The sequence below is a fragment of the Mesocricetus auratus genome, unplaced genomic scaffold (genome assembly GCF_017639785.1).
Source record: "Mesocricetus auratus isolate SY011 unplaced genomic scaffold, BCM_Maur_2.0 Super-Scaffold_100029, whole genome shotgun sequence".
NCBI classification, from domain to species: domain Eukaryota; kingdom Metazoa; phylum Chordata; class Mammalia; order Rodentia; family Cricetidae; genus Mesocricetus; species Mesocricetus auratus.
This window is the reverse complement of record NW_024429210.1, coordinates 4894996-4914009: the sequence shown is the minus strand read 5'-3', so window position 1 is coordinate 4914009 and position 19014 is coordinate 4894996. Positions and strand designations below refer to the sequence as shown.

General features: G+C 35.0%; 1 protein-coding gene across 8 annotated transcripts in view; it reads left to right on the top strand.

Moving 5' to 3' along the window:
• The window catches only part of Grik2 (glutamate ionotropic receptor kainate type subunit 2), a 581876-nt gene that overhangs the window by 355374 nt on the left and 207488 nt on the right, over positions 1 to 19014 (top strand). For all 8 annotated transcript variants that reach the window (XM_005070409.4, XM_040733252.1, XM_005070410.4 and 5 more), the window contains exons 9-10: positions 1411 to 1518; positions 14259 to 14372. In XM_005070409.4, coding sequence (XP_005070466.1) covers positions 1411 to 1518; positions 14259 to 14372 — 222 coding nt within the window. The remainder of the gene's footprint in view (positions 1 to 1410; positions 1519 to 14258; positions 14373 to 19014) is intronic.

Genomic DNA, 19014 nt, shown 5'->3' with positions numbered 1-19014 from the left:
TACCCCAAGCCCCATACATTGCCGAGGCCTCCTCACTGACACCCAAATTTAGGAGGTCTGAATCAGCCCTATGCTGACCTCTTAGCCATCAGTCTGGGGTCCGTGAGCTCCCCCTTGTTCACATCATCAGTTTCTGTGGGCTACACCAGCCGGGTCTTGATCCCTTTGCTCATCACTCCTCCCTCTCTGCATCCAGGAGTTCAGTTCAGTGTTTAGCTGTGGGTGTCTGCCTTTGCTTTCATCAGCCTCTGGATGAAGGCTCTAGGATGGCATATAAGGTAGTTGTCAATCTCATTATCAGGGAAGGACATTTAAAATAGCCTCTCCACTATTGCTTAGTTTGCCAGTTTGCCAGTTGGTGTCATCATTGTAGATCTCCAGAGATCTCACTAGTGGCAGATATTTCCTCAATCCTATAATAACTCCCTCTATTATAATATCACTCATCATTCTCTCCTCTATTCTTCCCCTGACTCACCCTTCCTGCTCCCCCATGTCCTTCTCTCTCTTCCTCTTCTCATGCCTGGTTTTGCCTGTTGTATTTTTACTGTTCTCTACATAGTTCCATTTTGCTGTTTTATATATGTATGTATATGTATAAATATATCTGGCAGTTTTGTCTATTGTTACATTATTACAAAAATTATAGTCTGAAGTCTGAATAATGTTTCTTTTGAAGAAGTTGGGGAAAATAATTTCTTTCTACTGGAGACTTATTTTATTATAATTGCTAGGTTTTCTGCTTAATTTATAATTTATTATTTGAAACCAATTTTAAATATGTGTACAATAATATCTTAGAAACAAAGAAATGATGTAGTGATGATATTCATTTACATTCACTACTCATAAAATATTAACCTTAATCTTTCAAGAACCTATGTAGTTGTATGCTTACAATGCATCATTCAATATTTTCAGGTAATCTTTTCCAAACTACTTCCAGATCTTATATAATGGAAACATATAATTTTGACCTAATAGCAGAAGAATAAAACTTTTTGTATTTAATATAAAACCCATCCATTTACTCACCTTGGAGCAATCATATTCTGACCTTGTTTTTCATTGGGAACACTTTCTACAAGCGTTTTAACCTGATATAAATTAATTAAGTAGATTTTCCTTTCTCTTCTTGAGGGAAATGTAGAATTGATTATTATAAAGGAATATTGTTAACTGAAGAAGTACAACAGACTATTGTGGACTCAATTTTGTTCAAAGTAACATAATTATTGATGCTTTCATTGATAATAGAAGACAAACATTTATATTTCCTTCAGAAGTGAGGAAGTTATTGAATGCAAAAGAATCTAAGTTTTCTACTGATCACAGGACACCAGCAGTTTGGCTTACTAATGACTACAGGATGGCATCTTCTCTTGTTAATTGTGATTATTTCTTTTTTAGGCTCACTGGGAAGGCCTCACAGGCAGAATAACTTTCAACAAAACTAACGGGTTACGGACAGATTTTGATCTGGATGTGATCAGTCTCAAGGAGGAAGGATTGGAGAAGGTACTTGTGTCCTTCATTTTGAATAGTTAATCATCAAATGAAAAAATGATGATAAAAAAATAGAAACATCTTTGTTGAAATCACAATTCATGTTTCTTTAGATTTACTAAATAATTTCCACATAACTCTCCAATATATCATATTAAGTACAATAATTAACAACTCAGATTTAAGACTACAGGATTTCTCTAATTTTGAAAAAAAGTTTATTTTATATTCATGAGGTTGAATTTTCTCCCCTGCATCATTGTATGTGGACCACAATCAAACCTGGCGCCTCTGAAGGTCAGAATCTGGGTTTACAGATTATTATGATTGCCATTTGCTGCTAGGAATCACTTCTAGTTGTTTCCTACTTCCAATATGGCCTGAAATTGAGTTTCTAAGATAAACATTTTAAAGTGAAACATCTAAATTAATATACAGAAACTAAATGATGTGGGTGCATACATGGAAAGGATAACACTGGCTCAAATTGCTTGATTTCATGTCTAGGGTTCAGAGGCTTATTCTTGTAATACTAAAGTATGTTAGTATTACTGATTTATCAATTTGGAATTTTCTTATAGTTCATTGAAGAGCTGAGATAATCAGATATTCTGCAGAGATTAAGTTCTATTTAATTGAGATAGTTTTGTCTTGAAGACAGTAAAGAAGATTCCATCCAGCAATTACATGTGGAGTTTGTTAGGAGAATGGTTTCCACAGCCTCACATAAACCAAAATATTTGAAAGACAATACTACCCAGGAGAGAAGAAAAATGCACATTTCTTTTAAAATGTCAAGGAAAGAAATGTGCATACATCCTGACCAGTTGATGACCAGGAACACTGAGATTTGTAGATTGTACCATTTGATCACTGAGATTTTCAGATTTTATAAAATCATGTAATGTGAAGAATGCAGTGTAAGAAATTGGAATACAATCCTGAATTATTGATTTCTGAACTTTCTTGCTTCTGGGATGTGAGGATCTATTGAATATAAGTCTGAATTTTGTAATGGACTTTGATTTATCGTCTTCCTAGGATGTGATTACATAATGTTTTGAAACTTGCAAAGTCACTAGATGATCTCTGATGATAATGATGTAGTTAATATTACCAATGATCAAGTCTTGTATTTGAGCAAAATTTTAAATAGTACAGAATGCTCCCCTGTATTCCAATGAACTCATAAATACTCACACATACTCACACACACACACACACACACACATCTTCAAAATCTTCAAAAAAAGGACATATACAATAGATGAATATTTCTGACAATACTGAAGACTCATAGTAGATGATATTCTTAAAATTAGTCTTTAAATAATGACAAAACACTGAGCCAATTTTTTTATTTTTTAAATTTAAATTAGAAACAAGCTTGCTTTACATGTCAATCCTGGCTCCCTCTCCCTCCCCTCATCTCCATCCCCTTCAGCCCTCCCCCAAACCTCCACCCAATCCCTACTCCAGTCTCCAAGGAGGGTGAGGCCCTTCATTGGGGATCTCCAAACTCTTAGTTCAATTTTTACTTATTATGTCCCCTTTTATCTATTTTAGAATGAAAATAATTTTGTATAATTTTATATTACAACTATGCAGCTCATTTGTTATTTTATAGCAGCTCATATTTAAAGTTTGCCTTGAGTTTCAGAAGAAACATTAGAATCTTGAACCATATTGGAACACTTAAAGACTATGGAGACTTCAAGAGATGAGATGAATTAATTTTGCTTTCTTTTTTTTTTTGAGACAGATGTCATTGTGGTAGACTTGCCTCAGTGCCCACTAGGTAGCAGAGAATGATGATGAACTTCTGACCTTCCTTCCTTCCTCTCCTGAGTGATTAAAAGCATGCCCAGTTTATGTGATCTTTGGATCAAACACGACACTTTATACATATTAGTCAAGCATCCTCCCAAATGAGCCATATATCCAAGTGAGAAAGCCTTTATGATATGAGTTAAACAGAAGACCTCCCCAATATGACACATTTTCCCTAACAAAGCCTCACCTCTTTTGGCGACCATTTTCTTCCAAACCATGACAGAGATTCACTCCAGTTTACAAATGTTAATGAAGAACTTTAGTGGGTTTTACTTCTCCTATGGAAAATAGATATTCTCTATAGTAATCTTCACTCCTGATTGCCCACTGGACTGTAGAATCCTGATCTTACTAATGATATAAATAAAAGACATCTGAATAGGATTACACTCTTCAAGGTTTATCTGCACCCAAATCTCCATGTTAGATAAATGAGAGTCATTTTCTTAAGAGAAATCTATATATATGGTACACAGAATATTTTATTTCTCATGCTTGATAGTATTTGGTACATGAATTCATGTCCCTGTTGTAGAATTAACCTTACTTTCTAAGGAACTGATTTCTATTGACTGCCAATAGGAAATCATTGTCAATTGTAACATTGTCCAGTGATTGTAAAGCTACTCAGACTGTGTTTGCGTTCTGGAATACATTTAGCTGAATATGTTAGTTTGTACATAATTACCATTTAATTTTTCTCTTATTTATAATTATTCATATGGCTTAACTCCAAACTATGTAGATATTGCTATGTTGCTTTATTTATAGTTATTACTTTATTTGATAATTTAAATGTTTAGTTTGATAAAGTAATTTTAAAACCTAATCTTGGATGATATTCTTTCTTAAAAGCTGCTAGGATTTCATTTGTGGGCAGACAACTTCTTTCAACCCACAAAGTTTCTTATTTGTCACATCAGATAACAAGTACAATTTGAAGTTTTCTTTCTTGATGAATTTTTAACTAACTTAACTGCATTTTAAATACTAGCTAGGAGATTTCAAATCCAACCAAATCTGAAGTGCATGTAACCTTGGAAAATGACACTCTTTAAGAACACTTAATTCATTAATTCTAATTTCATTAAAAAAGGAAGCCCACCACCAAGCTTTTAAATTTGTAATTAAATATATGGTTACATTTGTCCTACACAAAAATGAAACTCCTAAATGTAAAAACTCAAAGTTTATATTACCAATCTTTTTTGGACAAGCAAATTATACTTTTACTGAACAATTGTTCTCAAAGTGCACTACAGTTCTCAAATGGTGAATTCATAGGATTTTCTTTGTACTGTGATTATATGCCAACTAACATATATGAATGTAGTCTGTTCTCTTTCATGTTTAATACTCATTGGTAGACAGCACAGGACTTATAAGAAATAGTTTCTGTCTGTCCTTGTGAAATCAGGTGCTTGCGACTATTTTCATCTTAACTCATACTAAAGTGAAAATACACAACTAACAAATATTGATATCAATGATCATTTGAAAATTTCCAAGTAACTATTACAATTTTTTTCTTTTTTCTTTTTCTTTTTTATTTTAATTTTAAATAGCTTGTTTTACATGTCAACTGGGATTGACATGTAAAACTATTTCAATTTTTTAATACTTAAGGATTGAGAGAGTTAACAGGAAGCTGAAGAAATTCTCCATATTCTTGACACCAATTATAAGAAAACTACTGTATTAAAAATATTTTCATGTAACATATTAACATGTGAAATCTTGGTTTGCAAAGTTATTCAGAAATAATTTAATTTAAAAGAGTAGTGGCATTTCATCAATTTGTATTCAAGCAAACCATAATAGTCATATTTTAACTGTATGTAAATGCATTACAAAAACTAATCCTTCAGCTTTTTACTTCTCAATTCTCTAAGAGGTTGGATAAAGAAACATTCACTTTCCTAAAAATTAATATACAGAAAATGAACTATACTATGGGTCACATGGATAGACATAGTTTATTAATGGGAATATGTTTTTGTATGCAATTTATTCCACTATAGAGATTTCATATTATGATGAGATGCAGAACCTTTAGAATAATTTCTCATTACATCACCGGCCTTCCTTGGAGAACTTTTGTTATACTTCTTTTCAATACTGACACATTTGTCTCCTTCTAGGTCAATCTGTTCATATAATAAAGATGACAGTTTTATTTGGATATGTATTTGTGTGTGTGCTCATGCATACATGTACATGAATAATGAGGTTTGTGACCAAGGCCAAGGACATGCTTCATGCTGGACAAGTGTCCTTTTATATCCTTCTACTCTAAATCAATAGTTTTACAACAAAAATAACGATGATATTTTAAAATCTGTAAATATCCTGTTGATTTTCTATTAGAAAAGTTCAATATCATGGTATAAAGAAAAATTTGACTGAATTCTATTGTGTCATTGAAAATGGGTAGTTTAATTGAAAATGTTTCTCATGTTTAAATAAGCTGTAAGAATTAATAGTTCCAAGCCTAGCCAGGAATAGTAATTTTATTCCTTTTCAAGAATGTGTCTGGTATCCTTTCCAGACATCTGGTTACTAAAATTCATCAGAAAAGAAAAGACTGGCCAGTAATTTTGCTTAGAACAAAGCAGACATATATCTTTAAATGAACTGATATAGTCCTATTGCTAGTAAGAAGAACAATTAGGGAAATTTGAAGAGCTGGAAATATTCTCTGAAAATAAAGCATTAATGTGAGTTACTAAACAAAGGAACATCACTCTAAGAAATGTGTCAACACATAAAGCTAAATACTCTACTTATTAATAGAAAACACTTTAAAATAATTATGAACATCAAATTATGGACAAAAACAAACCAAGACAGAAACTAAAAACAATACAATTACTGAAAATGATATTAAGAATTTAAATATTTTTGAGATTGTAAAAGTAAACCTAAAATATTTACCCAGAATACTTATACACTCTAAGCCGTCTATCATGTATAACATGTGTGTGTATGTGTGTGTGCATGTGGCAATAACAAAAAATAGAGGTCATGATTTTGAAAGAAAGATTGAGCTGGAATGTATCGGGGACAGTGGCAGAGATAGAAATGATGTGGATGCATCACAAGTGGAGACAATTCTCAAAAATACAAAGTTAAAGAAATAAAACAGAAACTAAAATAGCTTAAGAAAGTATCAAGTATATGATAAAGAAAATGATCAGGTAAATCTTGAACAAAGTAATTAATGGACATAATAAAAACACAAGGAAGCCCTTTGCTTCTGGACTTTCTTATCCTCTGTGTAGCTGATATTGTCTATTATACCACCATGACCAGTTATGAATATATTTAAGTGAAGTACTAAGTGACCAAATTTTAAGCTTCTTCATAATAAATTTATCTTATTCATTTACTTGCATATAAATTATTAATTATCATTACACATGCTGGGGACTATGTCTCCCTCATTATTTGGAGACATCATTAGGATTGCCTTCATATATTTCAAGAAGTTTCCACTGCACTAGTTCTCAAATGTTCCTTTATTTCTAGCTTACTCTCCACTAATTCTCTTCTTCAGTCCCATCTCCATTCCTTCTTCCTACCTGATTCTCCTGTTCCTGTCCCCAATCCTGTGCACAGATCCCCAATAAAATCTGTAGTTTGTTGTTTTTAACTCTTTGTCATTTTTCTATTTAGGTGACCTCCACTCAGCTCCCAAATAAATCACATGGAGGCTTATTCTTTGTTATGAATGCCTGGCCTTAGCATGTTTTGCTTCTAGCCAGCTTTTCTAACTTAAAATATCTGATCTGTCTTTTGCCTTTGGGATTTTATCTTTCTCTATTTCTGCATACCTTTCTTTACGCTTTACTCCTTGGCTGGCTGTGGAGTTGGGTGAATATCCCAGTAGTCTTACTCTTCCCTTTCTCTTGCTCCTCAATCCTATCCTCCAATATTTGTTCTATTTATTCTCTTCCTTCCAGCCCCTATCTATCTTTTATCCTTCTTTGTTATCAGCTCTTTATTAGACCAATCAGGTATTTTAGAAAGACAAAGTAACACAGCTTCACAGAGTTAAACAAATGCTACATAAAAGAATGCGACACATCTTTGCATCACTAAAAAAATATTCCACAGCATAAACAAATGTAACTCTTCTTCAACCAATATTCTACAACAAAAAAATCTATTCTATTTCCCCATTACAGGAAGATTGGTGAGTCCCTCCAATGCCTTCCTATATAACTAAACTCTCTTTGTTTACCAGTTGAAACTTGGTTACCATTTATTTAATGTATAGTCTCCACAGATAAAGTAACAACATATTTTTCTTTCTGGGTCTGGGTTACCCCACTCAGGATAAGTTTTCTCTAATTACATTGGGCTGCAGATTTCCTGATGTCATTTTTTTAAACATCTGAATAATACTCAATTTTATAAATATACCACAGTGAGGCAGATCTAGGTTATTTCAAATTTCTGTCTGATATGAATAGAGCAACTGTGAATATGGTTGAACATAGCTGTGGAAGAGTGAAGTGAGTTTTGGGTATATGACCAAGAGTTGGTATATCTAGTTATTGAGGTAGACTGATTCCCATCCTTCAGAGTAACTACCATACTTACTTCCATAATGTCTGTTCAAGTTTGAACTCCTTCCAGCAATTAGTGTTTTCCTTGTGCCACATCCTTGCCAGAATGAGCTGTCATTTGTGGTATGGATCTTGGTCATTCTCACAGGTTTGAGATGGAAAGTCAAAGTAGTTTTAATGTGTATTTATCTAATGGCTAAGGATGTTGAACATGTCTTTAAGTGTTTTTCAGATATTTGGTTTTCTCTAGTTATTTGTTTAGATCTGGACAACATTCATTCAAGTAGTATTGTTTGGTTTTTTGATATCTACTTTTTTGAGTTCTTTATATATTTTGGATATTGCTTTTCCATGGGATCTATAGATGATAAATAATTTCCCATTCCATAGGCTGCTGTTTTGTCCAAATGACAGTTTCCTTTACCTTTCAGAAGATTTTCAGTTGTATGAGGTCCCATTTCTTAGCTGTTAAACTTAGTGCCTGAACTATCAATGCTCTTTTCAGAAAGCCTTCTCCTGTGCTAATGCATTCAAGACGATTACTCCCTTAGTCTTCTATCAGGTTCAGTGTATCTGGATTTATGTTGAAGTCTTTGATCCATTTAGAGTTGAGTTTGTTCAGTGCGATAATTGCAGATATATTTTCATTTTTCCACATACTGGCATCCAGTTAGACCAGCACCAAGTTTTGAAGATGTTTTCACTTTTCCAGTATGTATTTCTGAATTTCTTTATCAAAAACCAGATGTTCATAGGTATATGGATGAATTTATGTGTCTTCAGCGCAACTCCATTGTTCAATGTGTTTGTTTTTATGCTAATACTATGCAATATTTTTATTACTATAGCTTTGTAGTTCAAACTTAAAACAGAAATGATTACAACCTTGCATTGTCTCTGTTTTTTATTGGAATTTCTCTGAGTTTTCCTCCATATAAGCTGATTTTTGGTATTCTTTTGCTGTAGTGTCTTGATTATATTCACACATGTCATTTAAATATCCTAATCCCTTAAGGAATTTTATCAATTTCATCAGTTTTTTAAAATATTTTTTCTGACTCTAATGAGATTATGTGTCTTTTTTCTTTCAATTAATTTATATTGATTTTTTATATTAACCATCCCTGCATCTCTAGGATGAAGTTTGTTTGATCTTGGTGGATGATAACTTTCATGCACTCTTGGATTCAGTTTGCATGTATTTAATTTAGTGTATTAAATCTTTGTTCTCTCTGTGGTGGATCTGTATATATCTGGACATATAAAGTTAACTGAACAATGTTCATTCCATTTTTATTTTGTGGACTAATTTGAGGATTCATGCTGCTAACTCTTATTTGAATTCTGTACGTATTACCTTATTCACCTGATCTTTTATTTGTTGTGAGACTTATAATTACTACCTATATTTTACTGGGAGTTACAAGTCTCTTTAAATTGCTCATCTGATTATGATTTAATTTTAATAAGTGGTACCTAATAACCACACAATCTATTTCTTTTAGATTTTCCAATTTGGTGAAACAGAAATTTTTAAAGTATAACCTTATTATTCCCTGGATTATCTGTGTGTTGTTATGAATCACTTTTAATTTATGTTTCTATTAATGTGTGTATTATTTCTCTGCCATTTAGTTAATTTGGATGAGAGTTTGTCAATCATATTGATTTTATCAAAGAATCAAGTCTATTTCATTGATTTTTTGTATTCTCTTTGTCTCTAATTTCTTGATTTCATCTCTTGGTTTTGCAATTTCCTGGTATCTACACCTTAGCTAAAGGTGTGATTCCTACGTTTTGCCCTAAAACTTTCACATGTTCTCCTCCCCCTCCTCTTATCCCCTATTCTTTCTCCTCCCTCACTCCCCTCTCCACCCATGTGCCCAAATTTTTCATGGGCTCTTGTACCTTTCCCCTTCACTGGGGGACCATGTATGTCATTCTTTCTGTCCTCTTTGTTTCCTTGCTTCTCTGTAGGTGTGGATTTTAGGCTGGTAATCCTTTGCTCTATGTGTAAAATCCATATATGGGCCAGTACATATCATGTTTGTCTTTCTGTGACTGGGTAACCTCACATAGGGTTGTTATTTCTAGTTCTATCCATTTACCAGCAAATTTCAAGTTGCCATTGGTTTTGTTGTTGTTGTTGGCTTTTTTTCTGCTGAGAGGTACTCCATTGTGTGAATGTACCACAATTTCTGTATCCATTCTTTTGATGAATGGCATGTAGATTTCTTTCAGGTTCTGACTATTACAAATAATTCTGCTATGAACATAGTTGGAGATATGTCCTCCTTGTATGATTATGTATCATTTGGGTATATACTTAAGAGTGGAATTGCTGGATCCTGATGAAGACTGGTTCCCCTTTTCCTGATATAGCTCCATATGGATTTCCAAGTTGATTGAAGAAGTCTTCACTCTGACCAGCAATGGAGAAGCATTCCCCTTTCTCTATATCCTCTCCAGCATAAACTGTCACTGATGTTTTTGATTTTAGCCATACTGACTGGTTTAAGACGGTATCTCAGAGTTGTTTTGATTTACATTTCCCTGATGGCTAAAGATATTGAACAATTTCTTACAAGTCTTTCTCCCATTTTAGATTTTTGTATTGAGAATTCTGTTTAGTTCTGTACCCCACTTTTTAATTGAATTATTTGGTGTTTTTGTAACTATCTTCTTGAGTTATTTGTGTATTTTGGAAATCATCCCTATGTCAGATGTTTGTTTGGTGAAGATCTCTTCCCATCGTGTGGACTGCAATTTTGTTTTACTGACTTTCATTTGCCTTACAGAAACTTCTCAGTTTCAGGAGGTTCCATTTGTTGTCAATTTCAGTGTCTGTGCTACTGGTGTTATGTTTAGGAAGTGGTCTCCTATGCCAATTAATTCAAGGGTACTTCCCACTTTCTCCTCTAAGAGGTTCACTGTGGCTGAATTTATGCTGAGGACTTTGATCCATTTGGACTTAAGTTTTGTGAATGGGGATAGATATGGACTGCAGTCTTCTGCAAGTCAGCATCCAGTTAAGTCAGCACAAATTTTTGAAGATACTTTCTTTTTTCTATTATATAATTTAAGCTTCTTTTTCAAAAATCAGCTGATAATAGTTGTGCAGATTAATATCAGTGTTTTCATTTTGATTCAGTTAATCAACTTGTATGCTTTCATTACTATGGCTCTATAGCAGAGCTTGAAGTCAGGGATGGTGATGCCTCTGGAAGTTCCTTTATTGCACAGAGTTGTTTGGGCTATTCTTAATCTTTTGTTTTTCCATATAAAGTTGAGCATTGTCCTTTCAAGTTCTATGAAGAATTGTGTTAGAATTTTGATGAGAATTGCATTGAACCTATAGATTGCTTTTGGCATGACTGCCATTTTTGCTAGGTTAAAAATTCTGTAAATACCACTGAGGTCCATTTTTATGTATATTTATATAAGTTATCTATCTATTTATGAGAGTGGGATACTGAAGTCTCTCACTAATCATGTGTGAGGGCCAATATGTGATTTAAGATATAATACTGTTTCTTTTACAAACTGGGCTGCCCCTCTCTTTGGGGCACAAATGTTAAAAATTGAAACAGAATCTTGAATGATAGTTCCTTTGATGTGTATGTGCAGTTTTTTCTATATCTTCTTATTAAATTGGTTTGAAGCCGATTTTAGACATTAAAATGTATTCTCCAGCTTGTTTCTCTAGTTCATTTGTTTGTAATATCTTTTCCCAACCCTTTACATTATGTAATGTCTATCCTTGAGGTTTATTTTTAAAGAGAATTTATCACTGTCCTTTGATGAAAATAAGTTAGGTAATTGGTTAGGGGAATGTGGAAGACAATTTCACTACTGATGACCCTTAGGTTTAGGAATGAAGGGATGGAGAATTACTATATCTGTAGTATCCATAGTTCTTGTTATATTCTAACTCACTGATGGTGAGTACTTGTGTGGCAATGCTGTAGTGCAGATACCGTTAAATACCTAGCATGTGCTTTCTGTGAGATCTTGTGTTTGTATGTCCCTTCCATCTAGACTGCTTTTGATATCCCATCCACTGTATTCAGTGGCATAAAATGGCTGTATACAAAGAGTATACAATACAACCTCACTTATAAGAAAACATGGAATGTACTCACTCATATATGGATATAAGACATAGAGCAAAGGATTACCATTATACTTTCCACAGAGAAGCATGGAAGCAAGGAGGAACATAACAGAGACCTGTATGGTCCCCCAGAAAAGGTGAAAGGGACAAAATTGGGAGCATGGTGGAGGGGAGAAGGAATTAATTGAAAGAGAAAGGGAGAAGAGGAGGGGAGAGGATGACATGAGGTAGAAGGAAAGTTGAGTATGGTGGGGGGATACAGGAAAGCAAGAAAAGAGGTACCATAATAGAGAGAGTCATTTTAGGTGTAAAGAGAAATCTGGCACTAGGGAAATGTCCAGAGAGCTATAAAGATAACCTCAGCTAAGAATCTAAGCAACAGTGGAGAGGCTATCTTAAATGCCCTTCCCATATAATGAGATTGATGACTAACTTATATGTATCCTAGAGCCTTCATCCAGTAGTTGATGGAAGCAGAAGCAGACACCCATAGCTAAACACTGAGCTGGACACCTGGAATCAAGTTTCAGAGAGGGAGGACTCTCGAACAAAGGAGAAACCCACAGAAAAAAGCTGTCCTGAACAAGGGGGAGTTCATGGACCCCAGACTGATTGCTGGGAAACCAGCATACAACTGACTCAGATCCCCTGAATGTGGGTGTGAGTTAGGAGGACTGGACAGTCTATGGGGCCTCTGGTAGTGAATCAATATTTATCCCTAGTGTATGAATGAACTTTGGGATACCATTCAACATAGAGGGATACTCTCTCAACCTAGACACAAGCATGAGGTGCCTAGGCTCTGCTCTAAATGATATGACAGAATTTGAAGATCCCACATGGAAAGCCTTCCTTCCCTTCCTAGGGAGCAGAAAGGGGATAACATGGTGGGTCAGTGGGGGCAGGGGATCACTGGTTCAATAAAAGTCTGTTTAAATAGAGGACTTGAGTAAACACTGGAGTCAGTTAACCAGATGAGATTGTGCTAAAATCTCATTTTCAGCACTACAAAAGATTATTTTTTATTATATTTTATTTTCCAGTTTAAATTTAGATAAGAAACGAGGTTGCTTCACAAGTCAGTTCCAGGTCCCTCTCCCTTTCCCTCCCCTCCTCCCATGCCCTCCCCCCGTTATCCCCTCATTCCCCCAGGGAGGGTGAGGCCCTCCATGGGGGTGTCCATAGTCTGTCATTTCATATAGGGCAGGGCCTAGACTCTTCCCCAAGAGTTCAGGGTGAGAGTGCATATCACATTTTTCTATGGGAGTCCGAAGTCCGTGTGTATACTTGGGATGGGTACTGATCTGCTGCCCAAGGCTCAATAGATTCCCTAGGCCTCCTCACTGACACCTAGATTCAGGGGGTCTTGATCAGTCCCATGCTGGATTCCCAGGCTGATGCCTGGTATTCAAGAGTTAACCTTTGTCTGGTCAGCTGTTTCTGGGGGTTAAACCAGCCCAGTCTTAATCCCTTTGATCATCAGTTCTCCCTCTCTGTTACTGGCTTTCTTGAGTTCAGCTCAGTACTAAACCAAGGGAGTCTGCCTCTTCTTTGATCAGCCACTAAATGAAGTTTCTGTTTCCCAGACTCTCTGGCCATAGGATTGTAGGCTGGCACTCCCCAGATCTATGTCTAAAATCCATATATGAGAGTACATGCCATGTTTCTCTTTTTGTGACTGGGTTACCTCACTCAGGATGGTTTCTTCTATTTTAAAAGTTGCAGTGATATATTGGTGTAGATTTACTCTACCTGAGGTTAGGCAGAATAGTAGTCATTCCCTTGCATAAACCTGTCTGTACTTATTAATTTATCCTGGATCTCCAGGTTTTCCTCTATTTTTTAAGCTTTGTCTGTGATACAGACTATTCTCTTTATAATGATATAATGAAATAGAGCCATTGCACTACACAATATACCCTATTCATCAGTTTCTAGTTGCTACCAACTTATCGTCAAATGTGCTTTAGCTTTTAGAATGAAAATTTTAATGGACAATGAAACTCCCACACTGACAGTGGCAGTATGGTGAATGATTTTCTTCTTTAATATCACACTTCACTAGACACACTTCACACAGCAGTGAATCATGCTTAAAACAGTGGCCATACTTTAATGACATCACATGATACTGCAGAGGTGAATAGTTAGTGCTGGGAGTCTTAACTTCCTTTTTAGCATACACTCCCAGGTGCCTGATGGACAATTCACAAAGTATACTTGCTGTTTTATAGATTGGAACGTGGGACCCAGCCAGTGGCCTGAATATGACAGAAAGTCAGAAAGGAAAGCCAGCAAACATCACAGACTCCTTGTCTAATCGATCATTGATTGTTACCACCATTTTGGTAAGTGACTGTTTTTCAATTAATTTAGAAAAATATAGATGTCATGAATGTAGATAGAAAAAGACATTTTAGTGGGAATACTAATGAACAGAATGAAATGTGTCTTATAGTCATTTAGCAATTGCTATAAAGTAGGAAATTCCATTCAGTCCATATTTTTTGTTAATCTTCAGTGATACAAGGTACAAAACATATTAATGTTTGAGGTGTCTGCATTGGTAAACAGCTTTGAGAATTATCGAAAATCTTTACATTTCCACAGAGTTTGATACTATTAATGAATTTTCAATGTCCAGATAATAAAAATGCACAGACATGTAGATGGATATAGTTAAATGAATATCCAAAAATAAACTCTTCTTTTACTGAAGAGTTTCACATTATAGCAATTCCTTTTCAATATTTTTCTTTAATCATGCTTTAACCTTGTTTTTAATTTCATTGTTTCCAGATGTACTAATAGCTCTCATTTTACTAATTTCCTTCATGAAATATTATGGAAAATGCTTTCAAAAACCAGAAACATTTTCACTGCCACCATAATTAAATCATTGCTAATATGTTGGATATTTTATCAATGTTGTAATTACATGTTTTAATTAGCTTGCCAGTAATGGTCACTTATGCCATTTGCAAAGGATAATTTTACTTTTAGTATGAGTATTACTATATTGTTAAGTCATTATTTCCTACTGTCAAGAAAGTTTACTAATGCCCTTTCTATGTCACCCTTGACCAAAAGGAAACAAATTTAGTCTCAGAAAACCCCTGTAAATACTTAGTAGTCAGTACTGTGTACTGTGTGTTGTGTACTTGTTTACAGTGATAAATCAGGCTATGAGGAAATATTATTTTTTGGATCTTGGTAGCAAAAATGGTTGTAAAAACTGGAGGCATGTCAAAAAAATAATAATCTTTTGATAATGAAGCAATTCTGGCAATAATGACATAACAGTTTTGGGGTACTGAGGTTTTTCATTCTTTAAGTGAGTACTTCGGACTCTTCTATGTCATATCTAAAACCTATAATGGCCTCTTCAACTTAAGATTACATCACCCCTGTTTTTCAAAAATGCATATACATACAACAAACCAGAACAAATTTTATTCAAAACATCACTACAGGCAATGACATACCTGACTTCTTGTCCATCAAACCATTTGTCCTTGATGTCACAATTTCCTATTAAGACAGTTTCACTTGTCCCTTCTGATGAAAGCCAGCCTGTTCTCGTATGCTTTTTATTGTAACAATATAATACTGCAATTTTTCTGATTTCCTGCTACACATAATTTTAAATAATCCACAATGATCTATAAAACATAAAAATATCTCACCCTCAACATTAGAATCTTTGTACAGTGTTAAGTCTTCCCACTTTTTATCTTCATTCCCTCATCAGGAAGTCTGTGTCCTGAATGAGCCAGGATTGGATATAACTTTCTATGGTAATTACTTAAGCCTTGCTCTCCTTTCTTGCCAAATTATCCTCTCCAATTGTGACATTCTTGCAGTTTTCACAATTAATATTATAATTTTGTTTTACATTCACATCATCTTCCACAACATTACTGATGAACTGAACTTTACTCTGTCTCTTCTCTACAACAAGTATCCCACAAATCTCACAGAGTAAAGAGCAAGCCTAAAATATCAGTAACCTGTAACCTGGGCCTTTATGTGTCCTCTCAACCATAATTCCAAATGTATCCTCTATTTTATGACAACAAACCTTTACTTAGTTCTTTATTTCCTCTTTATATTTCACATATCAATTCATCATTTTAGCTTCACCTCTGAAGTGTGCATCCCATGTAATCATTCTGCTTTGTAGGTGTGTGCTGGGGTGGAAAACTGTGTGCTTTATAATCACAATATTCTGTCATCACATTTACCATGCATTAAAAAGGATTTTTAATGTGTGCATAGCTATATCTCCCTTTATTGAGAAATTCACAATGCCAACAATCAAACTTTATTTGCTTTTGGTTTCTTACTGTCAGAGTTACATTGCATTTTATATAAATATCAATAAATATTTATCAATGTTCATAAAAAATAAATAATATGTAATTAACATAGATTATAGAAATACTTTCTTTTAAATGATTAGAGTTAAATATGCTTAAATGTTCAGATTACTACATTTGTCTAATAAAACAAAGTATTATCACATAATTTTAATTAATTACTTAAGACTAATTACTTGTTACTTAATATTTTAAAAAAGGAATTTATATATTTTCTCAGTTGTAAACAATTTTACATTCACTAATACACAAGTACCATTTGATTACAGTTCATATTTGTTTGTTTTGTGGTACTAGGGTTTCATTTTTGGTTAGTAGGTTAGTATATATCATAGACATATATGCTAGTTTATTTTAACACAGGGCCTTGCTAAGTGCCAAAGCTAGCCTTGATCTACTGTTTTACCCCAAGCTGTTTTTGAGTTAGTGTTCAGCTCAGCCTCCCCTATAGCTGCGATTATAGGCTTGAATTACCAAGGCAAAGGAATTAAGACTTATATCAGAGCTAGTAATAAGGCATAAGGATATTACCATTACAATGCTCAAGGCAAACCTGAAACATTTGAAGCAATGTTTCTGTGTTTCAGGGTGGGTTATTTTTATGTGTAAGAGTTCATAGATAGTAGTCCTTTGCAGTGATATTGACAACTTCCAGTATGTTCAACATTCATTATAACTAATGTTATTATCGATCAAACATACATGATGTTTAGATTTCAAGTTTGCTATTTATATTATAGAGCATTTCAATATTCCAGCTTTTAAAAATTCTGTTGTGTTCTAAAAGGAAAAAAAGTATATGCCATCTTATCTCCATATGCACAAATTGTTTGTTTTTATTGTTTGATTGATTTTGTTGTTATTGAGGTTCTTTTTCACGTAATACTCTACTCATCAAGAAGATCAGAGGATGGAACTTGCCAGTAGCTAACCATAGAGGTTAGGAGGTCTGTAAGGTAACATGATGTTTCTTGGCTTGGCAGGTCCCGCCACCCTTCTCTGCCACAAAGAAGCACACAGACGCTATTTAGTTTTGAAGCTGTTGGTTGTTAGCTAAGGTTTCTTATTTGACTAGCTGTGTCTTAATTGCTTACCCATAACCACTAATCCATGTATTTTGTCGTTGTCTTACCTTATGAGGAATACAGTTCAGACCTCTTATTTCTCTCATCCTACATGATGACTGACTCAGCATCTCTGCAGAGAAGACAAGCGCAAAATTTCCTGTTTGTTCCTGCTTATATACTGATTCTGCCCAGATCTCTATGGTTAGCTAGTGAAATTTTCTACCCAGCTACATCACTTCCAGGGATCAGCTGACCACTACTCTTTGCAGAATCCTTTTCATATCCTACACCTACTTATCATCTTGCTTGGCCCATCAGTGTTTTATTCATCAACCAATAAGACAACCATTTATATAGATTAACATTCCCTATCATATCCTCTTTACTTTCTAAATATAAGAAGAATTTTAACTTTTTAATGGTATTTCTATTTAATTAGAAACAAGCTAGCTTCACATGTCAATCGCAGCTCCCTCTCCCTCCCCTGTTCCACATCAAGCCCTCGAACTCCCCACCCAATACCCACCAAGCTCCCCAGAGAGTGTGAGTCCCTCCATGAGGTATCTCCAGAGTCTGTGTTTTCATTCAGGGCAGGGCATAGAACCTCCCCCATGTGTCCAGGCTGAGAGAGCATCCCTCAATGTAAGAAGGGCTCTCAAAGTCCATTTAGATGCCAGGGATAAATACTGATCTACTATCCAAGGACCCATAGATTGCCTAGACCTCCTCACTGACACCCATATTCAATGGCATGGATCAATCCAACTTTGCCTCTCAGCCATTAATCTGGTGTCCATGAGTTCCCCTTGTTCAGGTCAGCTGCTTCTGTAGGTTTTACCAGCCCAGCCTTGACCCCTTTGCTTATCACTACTCCCTTTTTGCAACTGGGTTCCAGGAGTTCAGTTTAGTGTTTAGCTGTGGGTGTCTGCCTCTGTTTCCATCAGTCACAGGATGAAGGCTATAGGATGGCATATAAATTAGTCATCAAACTCATTATCAAGGAAGGGCATTTAAGGTAGCCTCTCCACTACTGCCAGTGGGTGTCATCCTTGTAGATCTCTGGAAATCTCACTAGTGACAGATATCCCCTCAAACTTATAAACTCCCTCTATTATGGTATTGCCTATCCTGATCTTCTCCATTCTTCCCCCCAACTCAAACTTACTGTTCCCCCATGTCCTCCCCTCCCCTCCTCTCCTTCCCATTTCTTTTATCCAACTCCTTCTCCCCTCTCCTCATGTTCCCAATCTGCCCAGGTGATCTTATCATATTCCCCTTTTCTGGGGTACCATGTATATATCTCTTGTTTGTCCTTCTTGTTTCCCAGACTCTCTGGCAGTGGGATTGTAGGCTGGCACTCCCTTGATCTATGTCTAAAATCCATATATGAGTGAATACATACCATGTTTGCCTTTTTGTTACTGAGTTGCCTCACTCAGGATTGTTTCTTCTAGGGACATCCATTTGCCTGCAAATTTCAAGATCCCATTGATTTTTTTCCTTTGAGGGGTACTCTGTTTTGTAAATATACCACATTTTCTCTA